Source organism: Arvicanthis niloticus, chromosome 13 (assembly GCF_011762505.2).
Source record: "Arvicanthis niloticus isolate mArvNil1 chromosome 13, mArvNil1.pat.X, whole genome shotgun sequence".
NCBI classification, from domain to species: domain Eukaryota; kingdom Metazoa; phylum Chordata; class Mammalia; order Rodentia; family Muridae; genus Arvicanthis; species Arvicanthis niloticus.
Window position 1 is genome coordinate 12,755,740 of NC_047670.1, and position 19,914 is coordinate 12,775,653.

The 19,914-nt window shown below is 36.8% G+C and overlaps 1 protein-coding gene across 8 annotated transcripts in view; it reads left to right on the plus strand.

Annotated features, from left to right (window-relative positions):
• Window positions 1-19,914, plus strand: part of Cpq (carboxypeptidase Q) — a 435,354-nt gene that overhangs the window by 249,113 nt on the left and 166,327 nt on the right. For all 8 annotated transcript variants that reach the window (XM_076911249.1, XM_076911241.1, XM_076911246.1 and 5 more), the window contains one exon: window positions 4,449-4,560. In XM_076911249.1, the coding sequence (XP_076767364.1) occupies window positions 4,449-4,560 (112 nt within the window). The remainder of the gene's footprint in view (window positions 1-4,448; window positions 4,561-19,914) is intronic.

Below are 19,914 nucleotides of genomic sequence, written 5' to 3' on the forward strand. Positions count from 1 at the left end.
CATCTCCTCTACCAGAATACAATTTATTCAGAATATTTACTTATATCTGTATCTCTAGCATATAGTAAGAACTCAATAAAATTGTTGAAGGAAATCATGTGTAAAAGACCATGATGATTTCTCTGGTAGCTCATATTAGAATATTTTCATAAATATACTGCTTCCCATGCCATTCTCTCCTTCTTGTTCTGCCCTGTGTTTGTTCTTATTTGTCTTATTTTATTTAATTTTTTATTGGATATTTTATTTACATTTCAGATGTTAGCCCCTTTTCCCATTTCTCCCCCACCCAGAAACCCCCTATCCCATCCCCCCTCCTCCTGCTTCTATGAGAATGTGCCCCCACCCACCTACCCACTCCCATCTCCCCACCCTTGAATTCCCCTACACTGGGGCAAATCCAGTTGGATCTAGAGTCCAAGGACATCCCAGTAACAGAAGAGGGGGCACATTTATGTGTTCTGTTTATCTTAATTCTATTCTTCTCCACTTTCAAGCCACTCTGGCCTGGCAGGGGTTTCACTCTACCAGCCTCATTCTCTAGACTGCCTTGCATCATTTCCCCCTGCTGAGCACTTTCCCTCACTCCTCAGGTATGCTAATGTATGCCTCACAGAGAACCCACTTCATGTTTTAGAGCACCAGGCTCCCCATTCTCCTTCCTACTGTCTCTTTATGGCTGCGATTGCTGTTTTTGTTGTTTTTTCAGTTTTCTTACTGTTTAATGAATTTAGAAGAAAAGGCAATGGTAAGTCCACTTAAGAGGAGGAACTGATCAGAGTTCTGCCTGACTCTCAGGTGGCAACACACAGGGGGAAGGGATATCCCAATTTTGCTTTCTTGGCTGTGAGTGCTGTTTATGTTCTAGGGAATTAGAATGAAGGGGTGATAGTCCCCCTTTACCAGGTGCTAAATTTTTGTGAACTGTGAGTTTACTGCTACTCTGGGTCATCTATTTTGCTTGCTTAAATCAGATCCAACTTTATTGCAATTAACATTCATTAGTGCCTGACCCTGATCTAGGGAAGGTTCTCAGTTGCCCTTTGATTTGTATATTTTTCTGGATGGTCTTTTAGGCTACAGTAGAGACTGGTCTGATACTATTTTGAATGAAATTTTCACTGCTGTTTTCTACACACATATGTAGAAGGAAAAAAACTTTCAAATTTTCTTTTAAAATGCTACTAAATTAGAGGTAATTTTGTCGTTACCCAATTAAAATAAAGACTGAATTTATAGTCATCAGACTGTTTGCCCCAACATTTTATGATTTGAAAAATGTTTCAAACTCTCACAATCTAAATGATATGTTTTTTCTTCTATAACACTGTGTCAAAGGTCAGATCATAGGTGTCAAAATTTAAATTTTTACTACTCCAAGCGTTCTTTCATGTCATAACTGCTAATGTAAGTAGTAGCAATTGCTACCTAGGGAGAATTAAGAGAAACAAAGAAATAAAGTTATAAAATAATCTCAGTGATTGTGGAAGAAGTCAGAAATATAAAATGATGGCTGCCTTGATGTGGGAATTCTTGAATGAACTAAGAAAACATTAATTAAGACACTCTCTGACATTTTAGTCTGCTACAACCTTGATAGGACAATGGTCCTGGGCTATGAGGATGGTGACAGATCTCACCCTGACTTCTCTGGATGACACCACCTTCTAAGTCAGAAGACTCTGCTATGGCAACATGCTCTTTTTATTTTTGTTTTGTTTTCAGTTCCCCCTTAGAAACAATTCATTTGGGTTCATTATATGGCCATTTATTAGTCTAGGGCATTATCCTTGTTTGTAACTACAATGAAGTCATACTAGGCTGGGTTGCCTGTAAGTCATCAGGAGATCTTTCAGCTGTTCAGTGAATAGGCAGTGCAGAGGTCACAGTGATATTATAGTCCACAAACCCTTTCCCTAAAGTAATGGTGAATTTTCATGTTAGTCTTGAAGAATATTGGTTCAGCTTTGGTTCTCTGACAGTTTGCTGTATATTAATTTTTAAAAATGTTGGGTTTAATGTAAGGGAGAGTTCACATATGCTAACTGTATGAGCTGAACACACCTATATAACCAGCACCCACATCAAAAGCAGCATGATAGTCACAAAAACTTACCTTGTACCTCTTTCCATTTTCTCATACTTCTTGACACATGAGACCACTTCCCTGATTTGTTTGGTTTTATGCTTTATATAGATGGAGATATACACAGTATTATTTGGAGTCTGGCTTATTTTACTCTTTATCCTGTTTATTATGCATTGCATTTGTTTGTTCTTACTGTTGTGTGGTGTCCACTCCTGAATACAATTTGTTCATTCTACTTTTAACAGACACTTGGAAATTTTCCTTTTCAGGTGACAACAGGGTTATCATATTGTTATAAAAATTTTCTTGGTTAAAGTACACACACACACACACACACACATACACACACTTCTGCATACACCATACAACTAGGAATAAGATTTGAGTCATAGTCTGTGTGTATGTTTACAGTCCTTAGGTAAAATGGTTTTGCAGGGAGATTGTATAGCACTCTGATGTGTATGTCCTTTATTGTGTATAGACATGGATTTTTCTCCTGGTAAAATACCTTTTCACTTTCTTAAAGAGATTTATGAATAAGGAGATACTTTTGACTTTTTGCAAAGTCTTAGTTACTATTTTTCTTTATGGTTTATGATTTTTTGCATTAGGAAACTTGCCTACTCTAAGCTGATAAAGCTGTTTTTTCTAAAGTCATTATCTAGCTCTGTAATCTCTCTGATCCATCTTTGCATATTATGTGATGCATAGGGACAAAGATTTTTTATTTCAAAACTTTATTGACATTGTACCACATTTTTGTTAGAAATGTTCACATATATTTTACTTCACTAACATCTATGTCTATGACTTGGCAGTATAGCACTTTTATATCACTCGTGAGACCTTGGATTCTATCCCTACCAATGAAAGAGTTTATTTCAGTTCTAGTGAAATCACTTTCATGCTTTCTGAAATAAAATTACTAATGGGTCCTTTAAATACTATTCAAATTTACAGGGATTTAAACTTTATAATATAATCTCTTTTTTTTCTCTTTTTGCCCTAAGAAGAGATCTCTCTTAAATGTTTTGTTCAATTAGATCTAAGTGTTAAGTCTTATTTACTTATAAATATCAAAGTAACATAAAACATAAAAACACAATAATTTTAAAAAAAGATTATTGTTCTCCTTTTCATTTAAATTAAATTTGATGTTTATTGTGTTCTAAAATCAATAACCAGTTGAAAATATGGTTGAAGTTTTGAGCTTATTTATATGTAATTTTTTACTGTAAGCCATAAAATGATGAAAAATTAGTTAACAATAAACTAATGTCCTTAGTACTCAAGATTATATTATGTTGTAATAGTTAAACTATGTACAATTTTTAGCTTAAACAGAAAGGAAAAATAGAGAGGAATCTTAATCCAGAAACATAGCTACTTTGGCAAGAGATCAAATCCAAAGACCTAGGTCTGTGTGATCCAGCTAGAATATAGGTACTCCCTTAGTAGACACCTTTCGTTATCTCTCTGGCTGAAATGCCTTTAGTACACACCTTTAATCCCAAACTATGACATCTAGTTGAAGGGCAGACAAAGGGGTGAATCATAGAAAGATTTGACAGACTGAGTTAGAGACAGGATATGCCTGTCATGATAACTATCATGAGAACAGACAGAAAAAGAGGCTCCTTAAGGGTAGTGCAGACAGAGACGAGTCAGTTGTGTTCAGTGTAATTCAGTTGAATGCAGTTGAGTTCAGTGGAGTTCATGCAGTTCTGTTCAGTTTGTGGAATTCAGATGCAGTTTTTTCAAGCAGAACAATTCAGTCAGAATTCAGGAGAAGCAAATTGAATTAATCGGCCAAGAGAGGAATTTGAGCCAGAACAGTTGAGTTGAGCTAGCTAACCAGATTGCAGAAAGGACTAGAAAGTGAGATTATTCAGCAGTAAATCTCAGAGGAGGATGAATCATTCCAGGCCTAGGTTAACAGACAGAGGCTGGACGCTGAAGCCTTCAAGATCTGGACTTGCAGAAGATTAGATTGTATGGAAGCAAGAAGTTTCCAGGCCTCAGCCTAGGTATAGTTAGATAGAAATGCTCTGGGCTCAGCTCAAGTCATGTACTTGTAATGCTTGGGCATGGCTCTCGTCTCATAATTTCCTCTGAGAAAATAAAAGCAACATCTACAATATTATTAAGAGAAAGGCACAAGGGGAAGGCTTTTACCACTCTGAAGATGAACATGAAATTGATGCTCTTATACCTAGTTTCCCACTAGAAACACTATGTATCTCAGACACATTCTAAGACAAATATAAGAATTTTGATCTTAGTGTTAGAAATACCTGAATGTGTCTTCTTTGATATCATTTGTCTTAGTGTTTTCCTTTTTTTTTATTATTTATTTTAGGTTGTCCTGGTCAGTGGACATCTGGACAGCTGGGATGTTGGGCAGGGTGCCCTGGATGATGGTGGTGGAGCCTTCATATCCTGGGAAGCACTCTCACTTGTTAAAGATCTTGGTAAGTATTTAGAAAGTCTTTAATCAACATGTGATGGTCTCAGTGGTAATATGTTAACTCTATAGAGAAACTTCATAATGGATTCATTTTTGTGGTATGTTCAAAGATCCTCCCGTGGTTTATATTTTTTTTGTCAGTTTACTTCGAGAATAGAGTTATTCTTATCTTTAAAGGATAAGAAATAACTTATCCCTTAAAGAAATTTTATTCAAGTGTATTCTAGATATTTAAAGTAAATATTATTGTCATCCATTGGGAAAAAATAAACAAGCAAATAAAACCAGAAAACATGTAACCATATCAGTTAAAAATGATGCCATACCATGCATGGCCAAATGCAGAGAATAACCAACTGCTCCCAATGTCCTTATCTTCTCCTCTTAAAATAGGATAAGGTTGTGAAAATAGTGGAAAAAGCCAGTTATCTTTCCATGGAAATCAGAAAATTCTTTAATGGTAAAAATGATCCTGTAGTCGTGGTAGGAGAAATTGGACCTAGATATGGCTGAGAGGATCAGGAATTGGAAGATATGGCTAATAGAAGCTCCTTTTGATGACCATATTTACAAATAAATGTACATTTTTTTATTTGCTCATCAATAGGGTGGACACGGAATGTAGTTAGAAGTAAAAGAATACTCTGAATCCAGAGTTTGTTTTTTGAATCATGCAATAGTGGTTTTGAAGTGCTTCATCTGCAGATTGTCCTGGATGGTAGCTGTAGAACAAATTCTGTTTCAGATCACATAGAGGTCAAAACATTTGTTGTTTAAATATATATGTCTCTAAGCTCATGATTTCCTGCCACTTTTACAGGGTCTTCTTGTCTTCTTCATAAGTCGATTAAAGATTATTTATCTTAGATACAGCTCAGTTGGTAGAATACAGCCTAACATATATGAAGCCATGGGTTCAATCTCTCAAAACTCATAAAAGTGGGTATGGTGATGCATGCCTGTCGTCTTAGTAATCAGGTTCACAGTGAGCTCAAAAACAGCCTGGGCTACATGAGACTCCATCTAGAAAAGAAAATATGTTTCATCTTTCTAACAGTAGATGCTGACATGACCTTCTTTTCAGAAAATCTTTGTTGTGGTATTTTAATTTATATATTTTATAAATTGTGTTTTACTTGTATTTTAAAATATAGAAATAAAAAACTGCTTATGTAATATTTTCATGTAGGTATTTATCAACCTTGGCACTACTGACATTTTAAGATTACAGTGTGGGATTTTATAACATCTTCAGACTCTCCCCACTCATTGCGACTATCATTTACCACCACCCAAAAAATTTTAACAGTGGAAATGTCTTTAGATATTGTCAAATGTCCTTGGATAAATGGTAAGAAAAATTGCCCAGACTAGACAAACAAATAAATAAACCAATAAAATATCTCTAGGCATTTGACACAGGATCTTATGAAAAAATTAAACAAACTAATTAGAAATCTCCAGTTGCACATTCTTAACATTCCAGCATTGTTAACATACATGATAGAAAAGATGCACTGAGCAGATGCTATGCTTTCTATAAAACCTTTTATAGAAGCTTGGCATATAGAGAGATTTAGGGCATGCTTTCTCTTCTAAGAGGCTTAGCAGAGAGCTAGAGACCTCCACATTTGCCTACAGGCACTGTTGTAAGTAAAGAAATAGTTTCAGTGCCTACTGTTACAACTTTACAAGGTTAAAGAGAGAAATTGTTCAACAACTAAAACCCAAGTAAATATACTCAGAGGTCTAGATTTTGTGAAATCCTCCCTCCTTTCTGTCTCTTTGTGGTCTTTTCATTTCTTTCTCAATCATTCCAGAATGAAATGAGTTCTTGGGGAAAACATGAAAAAAAAAATCAAACATTTGTCCTTATGGAGCACAGATGTTTATTCTGGAAATTAATTTTATTTTAATATATTTCGCCAATTTGGTAGAAATGGAGTGGCAGGATAAAAACAGCAACTAGTTCACCTGAATTGGAGTTTAGGTCACTCTGACTACTTTCTTGGTCTTGAGCAGGTCATCTAAACACTCAGGACTTCATGCTTCTCATCTCTATTCAATGGTATTCTTCCAGAATATTTATTTTATTTTCTCTAGGTTGAAACAAAAATCAGGTTTCTACAAATGGAATCTCTGTACTCTGGTCCTCAATGTGGGACCCTAAACTACTGTTAATTGAGTTCAATTCAATTTCAAGGATAAATGTCAAACAGCAGGCATAGTGAAGGGGGTATACTATCTCTGAAAATACTGAACTCAGAAGTTGTTGTTGTTGTTGTTGCTGCTGCTGCTGCTGCTGCTGTTTGAGTATTTATTTTGTTTGTTATGGTTTTGTTCCACATTTTAAATTCACAGCTTTAATCTCTGAATGATTTATGAGAATTCATATGAAAATGTAAACTTAAACTGCACAATAAAAAGCATTTCTTTCAAGTATGTGTTGTGAGGCAGCATTGACATAGTGTCAAAATCACAGGACACTAAGCTGGGCATGGCGGCACACAACTTTAATCCCAGCACTGGGAGGTCAAAGGTAGGTAGAACTCTAAACTAGAAACTAGCCTGGTGCGATGGTTTGTATATGCTTGGTCTAGGGCTTGGCATTATTAGGAGATGTGGCCTTGTTGGAGAAAGTGTGTCACTGTGGGTATGGGCTTTAAGACCTTCATCCTAGCCTCGTGGAAGCCAGTATTCTGCTAGCAGCCTTTAAAGGAAGATGAAGATCACTCAGTTCCTCCTGCACCATGTCTGCCTGGAAGCTTCCATGCTCCCACCTTGATGATAATGGATTGAACCTCTCAACCTGCAAGCCAGCCCCAATTAAATGGTATCCTACAAGAGTTGCCTGGTCATGGTGTTTGTTAATAGCAGGAAAACCCTAACACCTGGTATACACCGCAGATTTCAGGACAGCCAGGGTACACAGAAAAGAAAAAAATACTATCTTGAAAAACAAACAAAAAACAAAATGAAACAGAGAAATAAGAAGCTCACTGGACACTGGAGCTAGACCATCTGTTTTATTCATACCTCAGATCAACAACTTCCTAGTTTTCTAAACTTAAACTTTGGTAACTGTTTGGACTCTTTGTTCCTCAGTTTTCCCATCTAGGTAATAAGGATAATAGCACCTATCTTTTGTGCCTGTTTAGAAAATTAAAGGAAACATTAGTCTACTCTATTTACAACAGGCCCTGATGAAATCCAAGTTCTTCATAAATATTATATTTTAGAGCTTAATAAGCATGACTCTGAAAAACAAATCTAGTACAAGAGAAGATGATGTTTTTTAACCTGTAGCCCCATTAGTGACTGCTCTGCCTTCTTAGTATTTTAGTTAGACTAGTACAACTCCAGAGCCAGTGGCTATAGAGTCACTAACAGATCCTCTCCCTTTGCCATTTAAGCCCCATCCTCCTGTATGATGGAAACCCAAGGAATCCTTCACCCTTTCCATTTTTATATAAAACTTATTGAGTCTTAGATATCTCCCGATCACTTCCTCTGCAGGCACCCTGTTGAATGAATAACCATCATAGAATTTAAAATTTGAATTTGAACGTCTGTATTTCATCATGGAGGTCTGGATCCAGTGCGTGACTTACTAGTTCTGTATGAGCATCAATAATTCTAGATGCGCTTGGAGAATGAGACGAGTTCAGTGTTAGAACATGTGCTTAGTGTCTGTTAGGTCCTGAGTTTGATCTTCAGCACCTAAAAGGAAAAATAAAGTAGCAATAAAAACCCGAGACAAAAAAGAAAAAGGAAAACAAATTAAGGGTTCATAATTATATTAATTAATTATATTAAGCCTAAACTCTTTAATTGGTGAATCATGAAAGCTCTGTGGAAATCTTTTTCTAAGAAAAATGACACTCTTCTTGGATACTTTCCCTTGGATGAGATATCAGGCAGCTTGAACATCAGCATCTCTCCATGACTTGTTAATTTGAAGTGTTGGTCCAGTGGGGCTCTCTGATATTTGAAATTCTTTGTCTAAGATTTAGCTTTCCACTGTTCAGTCCTTTGTCTTCCTACTTTACAGCTCTTACAGATTTACTCTTTTGCCCAAGCCATCAGCTTAAATTATATTCAATTAATCTAGCAAGACATTTGTATTTTATAAGTATAATCAGTCATTCCTAAGTAACTGTCAACAGCAGGCTATTTGTTGTGTAATGCTATTGAATCCTTTCTCTGTCTCTCTGTCTCTGTCTCTGTCTCTGTCTCTGTCTCTCTCTCTCTCTCTCTGTGTGTGTGTGTGTGTGTGTGTGTGTGTGTGTGTGTGTGTGTATGTGTGTGTGTTACTGGATGTGATGCTGTTTATTTGAGATGTCATTTCCTGGAATGTTCTGGTGTCAGCTGACAAAGCCTGTGGCCAAAACTGCAAACTTCACATTGTTCGTTTGCTAGTCAAAAAATAAAACACCTTCTAGTTCAAAATACTTCCAGTTTTATCACTTTTTATGAAGTTAGAATTTGCATGGTTTGATTCTAGAAAAAAAAAAAGAAAAAAGAAAAAAGGGGGAGCATTGCCTGGATCTTGAAGTGTGAGACATAAGAAAGCTATTTCTAAGGACGTGAAATGTGAGCATCCTGCTTGTGATTATCATCAAGCATCTGTCTGTTTCCTGTAGGTATCTTTGGCTACTTTGTGGGTTCTTCTTTTGTCCATCCTTTCCACCCTTTCTCTACCCTTTCAACACCCTAACACTAGATAGGAGAGAAAAAAGATAGAGGGGGAGAGGAAAGAGCTCCCTGAATAAAGTCAGGGGTCAAAATGGGGATTACAATATTGCTAGACTATTTCCTGCTGATTAGAGGTATTGAGTTCCTTGGGGGCAAGTTTGATTTTCACTGTCAGGATATCAAATTTTCCCTTCGAAATGCCACCTTCTTCTTGTTGTTCTTGCTCTCCTCCTCCTCCTCCTCCTCCTCCTCCTCCTCCTCCTCCTCCTCCTCCTCCTCCTCCTCCCTATTCTTGTTTCTTCATCACTACTGCTTAACAAACCACAACCAATAACAGCCAACAAACAACCCTCCCCACCTCTTGGAACCCTATCATTTACATAACCTCTAAAAAGTCCCCAGAATTCCAAATGTCACATAATCACAGAAACTATCTGCAGCTGGCAAAATCATGCCCCTACTAGAGGATGTGGCAAATCATAGTCAATGGACAATTTGAAACAGCCCCATATCCCATACCTAGGGTTAAAATGAAAATATATTCTTATAATATTTATGTGGCTTTTTTTTTCAAGAAATCAAAATCCCCAAATTGTCACTACAGTTTCTTAAAGATATTTATGTATATGCTTTTTTGCTCACTCACCCAAGTGTTTGATGTGTTGATAGCATATCTGTGTCCTAGATGCCTAGACCAAAGACAAAGTTTGACATCTTTGAAATGGAAGAGAGATTTGATTCAAAAACATCTATAAAATTGCTGAAAATGCTCCTTCACTGTGACACATGCAGTTTACTTTGGATACCTGTGGAGGGAAGGGTGTATGTAGTTCGGCTGGGCAAGGCAAACTCAACATGCTCATTCTTGAGTGCTTGAGCTTGGTTTAATAAAGATAAATCAGAGTTCCTGAAATACAGGGAGACAGAATCAGGAATTCTCAGAAGTACGTATATTATCAAGGAGAAACCTGGTGCCAGGAATATTCTTAGATGGTGGCTGAAGGTTATACAGTGGCAGGAGCCACACACATCTTCTTTGATCTGTCAGGTTCTTGTATAATAACTTGTATAATAACTACTTTTTACTTTTATAAAGACTAAAGTGTTCCCAACAGCCCCTTCTTAAAAACAAATAAATGAAACAGAAGAAAGAAAAAAAAGGGGGGGGGGGGAATCTTGATATCACTATTAAATTGAATACTTTGTTGACATAACTATCAGGCAGAAATAAGAACTGGGAGACTTATAAAAGAATCACCAGGCCTACCTGATCCAGAATATTCCACTGAAGACAGTCAAATATATGTCAAGGTGTTAATTCTGTTAGAGCCTTATTCAGCCATCTCCTGTGCAAGGGCTCTCACTTAGAAATGAAGACAAAGATGAGAAAGTGTTCTTTATCCAGGTTCTTCTCAGATCTGCCTTGGAAAATTACCAGGAATCCAATCCAGTATAACTTATGTATGGAAACAGTCAGCAACTTCCAATGAGGTAAAAGTCATTTAAACTGTAGGAATAGAGATTCTATAGGCCCTGAACCCATATGGGGACTGGCTCACACCTAGAAAAGAAAGTGCACTTTGATGGCACTCACCCTAAAGTGTCAGACCTCTGGCTGTACTAAAAGTACCAACTGTGTTTGCTGCATGCTGTGATGTGCTAGGCCCTCCAATATATACATAGTCATTTCTTCCTGTTAATAGCCTCAAGCAGCAGATATAGCTGTTGTGACAGCCACTGTACAGAAGAGGAAAGCAAAGCAGAAGAAAGTTACATGCCCTATCCAAGATGATATAGCTGTCTGTCCAGTGGAAAATGTAAATTAAGCATATTGACTCCAACCCTAATACTATAGGCACCCTTGAATACTGGTTCACTGGAATATCATTCTCAGCCTGACTCAAGGAACACTCTTTCTAAACCTGTCAAGAGATAATATATAGAAAATAAAAAAAAATCATATATTATAAACAGATTAGTTTAAAAACTTCCTCTTAGTAATTTCTTTTTCATGAAAGACATTTGTTAAAAGAATGTGCTTTTGAGCACTGTCCTGGGGCTTTTTGAGAGGTGATAGAATTAAAGATTACAAGTGACCACAAAATGGCTTTCACAGGGCTAAACCCCAATGCATTTAGATCTGCTTTCATTCTAATTTGCCTGGCTACTTTTGGGACCATGTAGTGGTTCCATAATTGACCTATAGAGGCTGTACTTAAGAAACATTTATATTAACTTAAAGAAAACTTTACCTGATGACTCCTTTTCCACACCTTCCCAGTCTGTTTTATTTAAAATAAATGAAATACTACTTAAAATACAATAGTTCTTTCATCTGTTATGTTTTCTATGAATCTGAATTTCATTTTCTATAGGAAGTTTTTACCTTAAGACATTTCAAGAACTCTGTCCACTCTGTCCTACTGTAGAATCTTTCTTCACAATTATTTTACAAACACAAGAGGGGAAAGTAATAACCCCTCGATCAAGAATCCTGTGGAAGTCACTGGTCTTCATTACATTCATAGACTAATATAATCACGTGTAATCCTGTACAGGAAATCAATTTCTTTAAAGTATTTAAATGTTCCCTCACCATTCAGTTTAATTTTGTTAATTTACTTTTTAATGTGTAAGTGGTGGTTTGTATTTATTTTTTTCTGAGAAAAATTTGGTCTTACATTTTCATAACTGCCTAGTGAAGCCAATGCCGATAACAATTGAGGAATTAGAAATGTTAAAACTACGTTCATCCTTTTTCTTGTTTCCTCTTTTTGCTCACTTCTAAAAGAGAGTCTGTGGTCATGGGCATTTGTGGCCCATTCTCATATCCATTAGAGAGAACTTCTCATTTTTTCATTCGAATATGTCTTTCCTATTTTGGTAAGTTATGTAGTATCTAGCTTTCATGGAAAACACTTTTTAAGACTAAAAATTGCTGATAGCTTATTCTGAGATTCAAATTCATTTGTAAGCTTTAGTAATACACTTGACATCCTTATGTCTCATTCAGCTAATATAAGCATTTCTGCTAGCATATACAAAAGACAACTTGTGTATAAATTGATCTGTATAGTGTGTCTATGAGATAAAATAAGATTTGTCAAAAATGACATTCTTAGACTGTAATTTGCCTCGTAGTTTGGATGTGTTATGGGAAAATCTGTAGTCATTTTAGAGCTATAGGCTATTTGAATGTGGTGGTTACTGGTTTATCATTTGATCAGAATGTACCATTTTAGTGTACAAGTAAACATAACAGAGGCCTCCAATTACTTTTTTTCTGATAACCAATGGGGAAGGTGACACATAAATGTTAAGAGAGGATCAGTTCCATTTATCTTCATTTTCTGTAGTTGGCAATAGTGAATAAAGCAATAAATAGATTCTTGGAGAAGAGAGGCCGTAACATGCAACACTTTAAGGTTAGTGTCTGAATGAATTTCCTCTCACTCAAGAATGAAGTACATGCAAGTCCAGGATAAATCTATGTGGAAGAGGTAGGTACCTCACTGAAACCACATCACTGTGGTATAGTGTAGTGGGTTACAAGGAGGTTATTGTATTTCAGTAACTGGCCATGTCCTAGTAGGCAAATCAAATGGAGAGGATACAGTTCCTTCTGCCAAGAGCTCACGGTCTGAGAGCCTCACACAGGCAAAGACATTTAAGCTAAACTTCAAAAACATAGGTGGTAGGAGAACAAAGAAAAAACTAGAACTTGTGGATGTCTGTGGTTTAAGGAGCAGAGGATATTTCTGTAAATCTGAAGCAATAGGTAAGTAAAATGTGGTAGGAAGTGTGTCAACTGAAAAATGAGAACTTGTGAAGGCAGCTATACACAAAGTGTGAAGATGCTACAGGAAGTAGGAGTCATTAAAGATTTTTGAGTATGAGATTGACATGATAAGGCATCTCTCTAAAACAAAAATTCAGGTAAATTATTTTTAAACTTCTAAAATGATGTGACCAACACCACAATGATATTGAGGAACTGAGCGTGGAGATCCCAACTATGTTAAGACACAGCTTCTGAGTTGCTAAGTATAGCTTATTGTCACATGCTAAGTCAGCTTCTGCCTTACTAAGCTAAATGTGTCAAAGAGGAAGTGATGGGATTCCAGTGGTGTCATACTTTGTTCCTACACACTTTCTACATCATGCTAACTCTGCACATTCAAAAGCTGTGGTTTAACCATCTTCCAGGGAGTTCTATTCCAGTAAACTTTTTTAAACATACATTTTAGGTTTAAGTTCATAGACCTTATGGAAGATGGTGAAATGTCCAACCTGCATGGTCACCTAGTTTTGAAAATCATCTCCAAATATAGAATAGACATCTTTCCCTATAAATCTGTGATCATTCTCATATGCAAACAATATGAACAGAGAATATCTAGTGGGTATGTGATCATGATAGGCTAAACAGAGTGTTGGAAGACATGGACTATTAGTGTTAAATCAACATCACTGATTAGCTAGAGGTCAGCCCATGTTCTTGCCTGGTACCAGCATCTCTAGAACTTATGAGGTGACCAGATATCTTGGATTTTTCAACCCTTCAGCCCCACTTCCCAAAATTTGAAAGTACATGGGTAGCCAGATAATCATGTATTCAGTCTTTGGAGCTCTTGGGTTCAAATTCTATAGTATTGGTGGCTATATTAACTTAGACAAGTGATTCTGGTTCCTATGGCTCTGGTTTGTTGTTGTTGTTATCGTCATTTACAATGAGAACAATTTATCTTGAATAGCTCATGGGATGGTTTGAAATAATTTAGATGGTGACTAGCCTTTTCTAAGCCATTAATGGTAGTAGCAGTAGCAACAGCAGCAGCAGCAGTAATAACAGGTGCAGGTATCCAGCAGAAAAAGTAATCTCATGAACAGTTCAACTTTCAAGTGTTCCTGTTTATAGACGATTATCAATTCAGCATGACCAGGCCCCAACCCCATAGCAAAAACACCATATAAATAAGGAAAGAGTGGCTGGTCCTTAACAGCCAAAGTCCTCCATTACTAACATAAAGTTAACATAGGAGAAGATTTTCACTTGTTGCTTCAGTGAAGAACATGTAAAAGATGTCCTGTAAATGTGATATTGAATTAAAATGACATCTTGAAGCATGAGGAAGGGGAGACGATTATCTTATCCTTTCATCAGCCAATGGCCTCCACATAAGTAATACTGTATATAGGAAGTTTATATATTCTTGTGTGAAAGAAAGAACAAGATGAAACTATGAAGGGCTATGTAACTTACTGTCGAGTCAGTTGTTAAAGTTAGAGAAAAATACCAAGTCAGAGAAGACAGAGATTCTGGTGCTGTCTACAGTGTATCTGATAACCACATTTTCAAGAAATCTTGGCTTTTAGCAATATCCAGTATTCCCAGGCTCAAGAGGTTCTCAGAGTGTCTTCATGCAAAGAACCCCAAGGAATTATGATGATCACTTATGCTTATATTACTGTTCTTTTTCTGTGATAATGGAATCTTTTGAAAGGAATATATTTGGAGTATAATTTAAACTATTCTGACTGGCGCTTTAATGACTATATATGGGAAAATATAATGAACTAGTGTTTCAAAACCTATACACCTGTTCCATTTTCTATAAACCATAGACCCATCCCATTTCAAATGAACATTAGAACAAAGAAATACTTTATGAAATGCTTTATACTAGAATTACTCGTTGTGAAGAAAAAGAATGTATGGTTTCATATTTTATACTTGAATAATTTTAAGTGAAGTAAAATTATTGTTCATGAAATTTTTGTTCACATAAAAATTTTGTAGAAAAAGGTTTTAAACACCATTGTTTGTATCGATAAAATATAAAATTTCTATAAGAAAACTCCATTTCTGATCTTCTCATTTTTATGATCAACCATACACTGAGCATGGTAAAGTATACAATTAATTACTGAATGCATCCTATGTGCCCGGTACATATTGTCTTACCTCTGGAAAATCACTGGAACTCAGGTCCTTATCAAAAGAAATGGATGACATTAAACATGACATGAACAAAGCATATGTCTATCAGAGTTGCAGAAATGTCAAATTCAACGGTGACATAGAATGTTGGTGAATATGGCCCTGGCTATGCCCTCCTCACTGTGATTGTCACATTGGAGTTCACATGTAGTACTTTGGTAAACAGTGATGGGGATACTAAGTCAACCAGCTTCATAGTGGTGATATAAAAAACAAACAAACAAAAAAACTTTTCTACCACCCCTGAATCATTGTACAGCAGTGGAGCATTGGATAATTGTATTTCACATTTTGTGGTTTTATTTTATTAACAATGTGAATGATACCCTTGATTTAAAAGTTAAATGAAGTAGATTCAAATAAAATTTCTTTCTTTTTTATTTTGTTTTAGTCTTTGTTTTCTTCAAGACAGGGTTTCTCTGTGTAGCCCTGGCTGTCCTGGAACTCACTCTGTAGACCAGGCTAGCCTTGAACTCAGAAATCTGCCTGCCTCTGCCTCCCAAGTGCTGGGATTAAAGGCATGTGCCACCACTGCCCGGCTCAAATAAAATTTCTTGTCCAGATCTTAGATTGACATAAAGAGAAAATTAGAAAATTAGACTATTCTCCATTCTAGGATAAAGTAATGATAGCAGTTAGCATTCTTGAACACACCACACTCTATTTGGGCAATTCTCATTTGGTGTAATAGGCAGTTTTTAAAAGAATTTTCTTTTTTTTTTTTTTTTTTTGTAACTGGCTGCTAGTACATTTTTCTTTCTGATTTTTTTTTTTTTTTTGCTAAGAAATATCTTAAACCTTTAAAATGGAAGAGGACACTAAACAAGCACATTGACTCAGATTTCCTAAGTGCTAAAATGTGGGGTGTGTGTTTCAGATCTTTGCTGTGGAAGAGAGAAAACATCGTCATGGTTGAAATCAATTTGGACTTTTATACCTACTGTCCCCTCTTCTTTTCAGTTGCAACCCATAGTTGCCTATAGTCTGAGGTTTTTGCATTACTCTGTAAATATATACGAAATAGTATCTCATGGTTTTATAATTTTGAACTTACATAAATGATATTTGTACTCAGACTTATTCTGTTTTACTTCTGTCTTCTTGAGGAACATTTAGTCTCCTAAAAACTGGTCTTCTTTGTTTTCTAATATATACATTTGTGTCCATAAGTACCTCTGAGTACTGTATTGGCTATGTCTCACAAGTTTTGAATAGAATAGCCATTGAATTAAAATATGGAGGAATTTTCTTTATGATTTCTTCAACTCTAATTATTGAAACCTTTACATTTCTGGAGCACAGTGTTGTTGAGTTGTTGAATCCCACTTCTATTGGATAAGGGTCATAACATAGTCTCTAGAATATTAATTTTTGGTGTTTGTTGAGAGATTATTTTGGTTTATTACCTAGTCTATTTTTTTCAAAACTGGTTGTGTTAACTTGGAAAAGATGCTGTGTTAACCTTCGTTTTCTCGGAATAGGGCCTAACATTTGTTTATTACAGCAAACTTAATACCATTATTCAATAAACTCATGTATCAGTAGTAGAGTTTTCTTTCTCAGATCTGGGGACTTGTATTTGCATTAAAAGTTCCCATAAGGACTGAGATTTTATAAACTTATCCCTTGAGTTTTTCACAGCTTATCTTCATTGGGTTTGAGACTTCGCTGCTTCATGCATTTGAATCTGTAGCTCTTGTTCACTCTCAGAAGTGTCATCCCTGAAAGTTTGCTTTTACGTCTATACATATCACAGGGCCAGCACTCTCTTCTAGATAGACTTTCTTTTTCTGCTCTAGCTTCAACTTGACAAAGTCATTGTTCTCTAGTTGACTTTGTTGTAAAGAATATCAGGCTAGATTTTAAACTCTCCAACCTGACAGTATCAGATAATGGAAAGTTTTGTTCTGTTTGCCCTCATTGTGCTTACTGACCATTTTTTGTAATTTTCCAAAGATTTCTGCATTAAAGTTGCATTTTTATTTTTCTCTTTTTTTCCTTTCACTTTCTACTAAATTAACTGATTTACTTAATCCATCCTTTATTTTCCTTCTAGTATTTAGAAATTTATCTATCCTTCTTGTGCTTTTATCAAAATATGTGAATATTTGTGTTGATGAAGGCCTTGATGAAATGAGACAATAATTACAGATTGTTCCAATATGTTCTCTTCAAATGCAAATACACATATACACACACCTCACCATATATACTGCTATAAACTAGTGATTTACTTAGGCCTATGAGTTAGTTATTATGAACGTTTTTTTTTTATCATTTTGAACAGTTTCTTTGTAATTTTTAATTGCCCTTTGTCTTAGTTTCCTCATGTGCTAACAGGAATTATCTTTGAATGCTGTGTAATCAGGTGTAATAGTATAGGTGAGAGTTACTTTTTCCTAGAACAAGGGTGCTACCATGCCTCTGGGACCTAGACTTGTTCTTGCAAATCTAATCACACAAATGATAGATGGTACTTTCACCAGGATTTATTTGAGGACACACTTGTTTTTGTTTTCCCTCTGTTCTGATTTGTTTTGGTTCTCCCATCTGACAGTTGAGAGCTGTGAGGTGGGGCACGTGGGAAGAGTGGGATTCAGCAATGATAAAAGGAAAAATCTCCTCAAACATTTTCCCAGTTTAGAAAGCAAGTGCCTGACTCTGTCTTGTAGCTCTTAGCATCACCTGCAAATCTTCATCTATCTTTCTTTATAGCTTCCTGAGTGATTTCCTCAGAACCAGGGTTTTATTTCATGATGCTTCTCTTCTGCTGCGTTTCTAATCTTATTTAACCTTTCCATCAAATTTTAAATGAATTTTAGATAGGTTTGAGATTCACAGAAAAATTACAAAGTTTACTCAGAAATCCTCTGTCCTATACACTCAGGTCTTCCTGTTAGTATCACAGGGTGTTTGTTTCAATTAGGGAACAAATGACCATGTGACATCATTAACTAAAAGCCTGTGGGACCTATTCAGAATCCCTTAGTTTATATCTAATCATAGCTTTCTCTGCTAGCATCCCAACTAGGTACCACATCACATGTAGTCACCATATCTTCCAGGATCCCCTTGGCTGGAGGGGTTTCTCCTTAGAAAACAAGCAGGCATCTAAGGAATGATGAAGTAAAACAAGATAAAACAAAACAAACAAGTCAGACAGAATGAAACAAACAGACAGAAGAAAAAAAGCCGATGACAAAGCATAAGAAACAGATGTAGACACAGAAATGCACACAAGCGTCCCAGGAGAAACTGCAAGCCGTAATACATATGTATATGTTTTAAAAAGGAAAAAAAAAAAAAAAAAAAAAAAAAAAAAAAAAAAAAAAAGCCCAAACACAACAATATGAAACAAGAAACCTCCAAAGATGCTGAGTTTTCTGTTGGTTGTCTGCTGCTGGATATGGGGCCTACGCTAAAGAGTGGTCTGTTTCTGCAGTGAGACTATGCTGGAAAACTAATTTTTCATTTGCAAGTGGCTATCAATTGAAGATAGCTTCTAGGTTTAGGGATGGGGACATGTGTCTACTTCTTTTAACTATCTGACCCCATGTATGGCAGCCCAATAAAGGCCCTGTGCATGCTGCTTCTGTCCCTGTGGGTTTATGTGTGAGTCAGCTGTGCTGTGTTTAGAGGCCTTGTTTACCCACAAATTACTACAGCACCAACTGTTACTTTCTGTTCTAGTATCTGGGCATTTCTTCTCCTTGTCTGTTATTTATTATTATTATTCTTTGCCTTTTTCTCACCATCCTTTTTCTTTGTGGTATCATGAAAAGTATCTTGGTTCCTGGTTGACTTAAGGCTCTAAACCCTGGAGGTCCTGAAGGGACAGTAGGCATTTTGCCTGTTCCCGGGTACCAGGCCCCTGTCACTAACCACAGCCCCCCATACATTTGTGGCTATCAGTCATGTAAGAGCAACACCCCAAGCCCCTCCACAGGTAGAGGATTTGACCTGTGGTCATTGTTGGCTCAAGACAGATCTCCATTTTAATGAGGTACCTAAAGGACTGGAGGGCTTAACCAATAAGCTTTCTTCCCTTCCCAGACACTCTTCCCTGCAAAAGGTATTTAACCTCAGGCCCACCCTGAGAGTGGGGTATGGTTTTACTCATCGACTTTCTGCCATGACAATAAATGCCTTAAAACCATGGACTGCCTCTTTTCATCAGGATCCGCTGTGGGGAGCAATGGAGAAGGCACCTATAGAGCTTCTGTCTAATCTCCCACAGAAGGCCTCTGTGTGCTGAAGCCAAGCCTAAGCGTAAGACTGGCACCACTGCCAAGCCAAGCCAAGCCAAGCCAAGAACTCTCCCCATGGGACCAGCCAGAGCTCCCCCCACCCCCGCTTTTACCCTGGCCCCAGGGTTGGTTCCAGCCCAAGGGCCCCCACTTTGTTCTCAGCTCTTCCACGGCTCCTAAAGGCACGTGAGTGTCTGAAAGCCTGAGAACAACATGGCCCCAGGGGACCCTGAGCCAGCTCCAGCTATCCAGTACCTCAGACTGTGCTTCTCCATCCCCAGAGTGATGTCCTGGGGCTGCCCTATGGCCAAACACCTGTCTGGCTATGGTGTGGGGTAAACATGGTCAACTTCCCACATCCTGCCTCCCCGAGTGGCTGAGCCTTGTTGTGGACACGGTACCCTCAACCCTACAT